Genomic DNA, 4,641 nt, shown 5'->3' with positions numbered 1-4,641 from the left:
ACTGCATCAGTGATTCGAAGAACATATTCAATATCCCTCCCTAGAAGAGAGTCAATAAAATAAGCGAATTCAGTGCCAGATGAGAGGAGAGCACAAGGGCGGTAGTGACGACTCCATCTTCACACCATCGATTCTGCTGAAAGTTTATAATAAATGCCGTTGTAAAACTTTGGAATATCAAAAATGAAAAAAAAAAGTCATAAGTATTTAAGAAAAAGACTTTTTAACTAGACTTCTGGCATAACTTAGACAGAGAGTGTTCCCCAAAGCCTCGAGTGTTCAGAGGTGAGGATTTGGAAAGTCACTGCATCCCCGGGGCCTGGACTCTCTGTGCACGAATTCGTGAATTCACTGAACAGTGCAGACCTGAATGAGCTCTTACAGGCAGGACCTCCATAGCACAGGGCCTGCCTCGAGGCAAGTGACCCAGGGTGTGGCCCCAGCCCCTCCCTTCTCTCTGCTTCCGGCCTGCTCAGTTGGGAGCTGCTCTCCTGCACCTGCGCCTTCCCCCACTCTTCCTTCCTGGGACCCAGCAGGCAAGGGCTGAAACTACTCAAACCCCTGCTCCTTTAAGTTGTGAGTGTTGGGTGTTGTGTTTTTGGCGATTGGAAAGCAGCTAAGACAAAGTTAATTTTGATTCTGAGAAGGAATAACTAGGCCACACTTAACTTTCTCCTTGACAATGTAGAATGACACACTTGTGGAGAGAAAATGTAGCACATGTAGATGCATTCCAAGGAAACAGAATGCACCATCATGGAGAACGCAAATCTTGCGGTGAAGGCTTCAATGAGCATTGTTCACCACGACCCAATTGATAACTCTTTTGGTTCTACTCAAATCTAAAAATTAGCCACATTCTCTTGTCTCAAATATTTTGTCTTCTCCTGGGCCCTCATACTCTTCAATTCCAAGTCCCCATTTCATGTCTAAACGCTTATCTCATCTTTTCTCACAAAGAAGGGCTCTTGTTCCCTCGATTCCTTGGCGTAGAAATGCTTCTGCAGTGGTAAGCTTCTGTGGAGGGTGAGAGCACCGCTCCTCTCCTGAGAAAGTCCATGTAGCCGTATTACTCACTACTTTTTTTAATTTATTTATTTATTTATTTTCATTTGTGTATTTGGTACAGGGTCTCACTACGCAGGTGATCTTCCTGTTTTCAGCCTCCCCAGAGCTGGGATTACAGGCGTGCGCCACCACACCTGGACTCTGTCGCCAGCTCAGTGTACCCAGGGGGCAGGGCCAGTGTGCCATTGAGCCCTGATCCCTGCTCTTGCCAAAGCTGACCCCTGTTCTCGTCTGCTGAGCTATCTCTCCGCCATTCACCACTCTTCATTATTGCCTAGTTTTAGCTCCAAGGATACCCGGCTCGTACTGCAGCGTCATGGTCTCACCTGCCCTTTCAATGCCTTGGATAAAACCCTGGTGACTTGTTTACATGCTTCCTCAACTCTGAAGAATTTTGCTTCTCTTATACTTCAGAAGTCTCAAATAAAACCATCTGCCAAAGGGCACATCATGTGACCTCAGACATCGCGGGCTCAGATCTCACCACTTAAGCACAGTTCAAACCCTTCTACATTTTTCCTACTTCCACTGCATTGACCTCCACAGTTTTTTAGCTCTCTGAAGATTTTCCACATTTACATATCTTTCTGCACTTACTACCTCCTACTAGACCTTGTGCTTGACCACAGTTTGCTCCCCAATATCCTCATTGTAAAATTCTTCTTCCACCTTCCACTTTCCACTTGTGGTGCAACCACAATCCTCCACAAGTCCCTCAAATGTTATTGAGTCTCCCTATGCTATATTTCTGGACATTGTTATGGGGCTAGTGGTTTCCACAATTCCTTAATAATAATTAGTTTATATATCCTTTAAGTTAGGGTCCAAGACTGCCTAACAGTCTTTTTAATTTTTCTTTTGTCAATTCTTTTTATTTCCTTTTTTCTGGTGACTTTTTGCACCTGGTGTGACTCAGTTAGGTATCTCCAACAGATTCCCAACTCTCTTATCTTCAGCAAACTTCTAAACAAACATCAAAGTTTAGGACACCCAGAATAATCTAACACTTTCCTTTTCTCAGTTTATCATGTACTCCATAAAGGTGATCATATCTTCTCTTCTTCTATTATCATGGTTCTTCTCCTTCTCCCTCTCCCTCTCCCTCCCCCTCTCCCTCTCTTTTAGACAAGTCCTTGCTATGTTTAGGCCGTGCTGAGTAACTCAGTATGGAGCCCAAGCTGGCCTCAAACTTGCAGTAACCCTCATGCCTCAGACTCCACAGTGCTGGGATTACAGGCATGCACACCACACCCAACTTCTCAAGATTATTTATATGGTACCAAATGAGTCCCAAACTGAGACTCCAGCCTTGAACCACCTTGAGTTTTATAGTCCTATTCAGCCACATACTCGAGCTTTTGTTAAAATGCTCCACAAAAAACTCAAATCCACCAACAGTAATTAAATTTATACTGTACTTTCTTTAAATTTAGTCCCATGGTCCCATCTTGCCTTAATAAATGAGCAGTATGCCATTACTCAAATCAGAAAACTGATATAATAATTCCCTCCCCTCCTTCACCTTCTCTTAGAATCATTAAGTGCTTAATTAATTCTGGAGTCAGAATTCTAAGAAAATTTATACAATAAGATTTTTTTTTTCTGTTGTTTGTTTGGCTTGGTTGGGGTCTTTTGTTTGTTTGTGTTGCTTTGTTTTTGAAGCAGGATCTCACTGTGTAGCCCGGTCTGGCCTTGATGTTTTATCTCTGCTTTCCAAGTGCTGGGACTACAAGTGTGTGCCACCACTCCTGGCTAACATTTAATTTTTAACCATAATGCCTATACCATGGTATTATGGCCTATACTATTTAATTCTGTCTCAGTTACTCTTCTCTCGTTGCTGGGACAAAATGTCTGACACCTAAAATGTTTATTTAGCTCACAGTTACGTTATTGGAGGTTTGAGTGCATGCTTGGCTGGCTCCAAGGCAGAGTGTGACACAAGGCAGAGACACATCCATTCATGGCAGCAGCACAGAGTGGGGAGCCAAGGGAGGAGTATCAGCAACAATGGCAACAGAAAGGAAGTCTGTCTCTCTGCCTCTCTTATGGTACATTCAGGCTATACGCCTTCCAGGCTGGGTGTAGAACTCACATCCATAATCCCAGCAGTACTAAAACCCATAGTCGCAGCTTTGGATCACCCATAATCCCAGTGGATTATGAATTAATCACAGACTCTAGAAGTCTGCCCCATGACTGCATGAGGCTTTGTGGGGACACCTAGAGACAAACCATGGCATCTCCCCTTAAGATAAGACAGGAACCTGCTTATATTCAATAAAATAGGGCAAAATTGTTAGAACGTCTGTGCTATGACTGTATTATATGACTCTATGTTAGCAGATTGGAATAAGAGAAAATCCCTTGCTGGTTTTAAATAAATATGCTTTCCTGCAGTAAGGGAGCCATGTGGCAGTGAATTCCAGCCTGTTGAGAACAGACCCTGGATGAAGCCAAAAAGGGAAAAGCAGGGACCTCCTTCATAGAGCCAAGGGGGCAGAGGCAGCTCTCAACTTGGGAGGTTGGTGCCCCAGTGTCCACAGCGAATGACTCTTCCTAAAGTCTTCTGTATTACATAGAAATAATATTGGGTTTGTGGTACATAGAAAATAATCATAATCTTGGAGAATAAGAAACTTAACTTTATAGACAACTGCCCTTTATTTTTCTATACAGATGAACTATAAGCATTCACCTCGAATTACTCACAAAAGCAAAAATTTAGAATAATTTAGTTTGAATTTATACAGAACATTTTAATCTTTTCATGCAAATCTGAAAGCATTTCTAGTAAAATGAAGTACACTGATTTTCACATTTTAAAGTGTGATACATTATAATACATTCAAATTCAAGAATATTTTATGATAAATTTTAGCATCTCAGTAAAGTCAAAGATGAATACATGAAAACTCTGTCTTCCACTGTTTGAAACTTTCAGAATTTTTACATTAGACGCATCCAAAATTAACAGCAAAATGTTTTCATTTACCTGATGTTTCACTTTCTGCCCAGAGAGCTGCAGACCCAGACAAAGTTCTCTGTAGTTGTTCGCGGTTTCCTTGTTTAGACTGCAGATGGTCGATGAGAAATGGGATTGGCTGGTCAGGTGTCTCAGTAATTAACTTGGTCATTAATTCCTGGATGCAGAAGAGAACACACATTTACATCTCATAACAAACCCTAGCTTAGAATTAATACTGTCAGCCACTGCTGCATACAGTGACTCATTTAATGCTCACGAGAATAACTTCAGGCAAATATGAGTTATTGTGTTTATTTTTAGGGTACTGAATTACAGAGTAGTAAACTATGTTACATGGCTAAAAAGGGCAAAACCCTGAAGATATAGTTGTGTTTAATTATTCTGCCTAACCTATGACATACTAGAATTTATTAAATTTGTTTTCAAATGTATGGACTCAGAATTTTAAATTTCTGGTCACCATTTTGGGAGATGACATTTTGAACTAAGCTGTAGCTGAAATCCATCATACATTTTATATAGCAATGCCACTTTTCTTTCTTAATTGTATCTGTATATATAAACATCCCAAAGTGAAGAAAAAA

The 4,641-nt window shown here is 41.1% G+C and overlaps 1 protein-coding gene across 2 annotated transcripts in view; it reads right to left on the bottom strand.

Annotated features, from left to right (window-relative positions):
- CUNH8orf34 (chromosome unknown C8orf34 homolog) overlaps positions 1-4,641 on the bottom strand; it is a 154,489-nt gene that overhangs the window by 88,572 nt on the left and 61,276 nt on the right. For both annotated transcript variants that reach the window (XM_004637532.1, XM_023722398.1), the window contains exon 2: positions 4,064-4,211. In XM_004637532.1, coding sequence (XP_004637589.1) covers positions 4,064-4,211 — 148 coding nt within the window. The remainder of the gene's footprint in view (positions 1-4,063; positions 4,212-4,641) is intronic.

Source organism: Octodon degus, unplaced genomic scaffold, assembly GCF_000260255.1.
Source record: "Octodon degus isolate 3935 unplaced genomic scaffold, OctDeg1.0 scaffold00091, whole genome shotgun sequence".
Taxonomy (NCBI): domain Eukaryota; kingdom Metazoa; phylum Chordata; class Mammalia; order Rodentia; family Octodontidae; genus Octodon; species Octodon degus.
The sequence above is the reverse complement of the archived record's forward strand: the minus strand, read 5'-3'. Positions and strand labels throughout refer to the sequence as shown.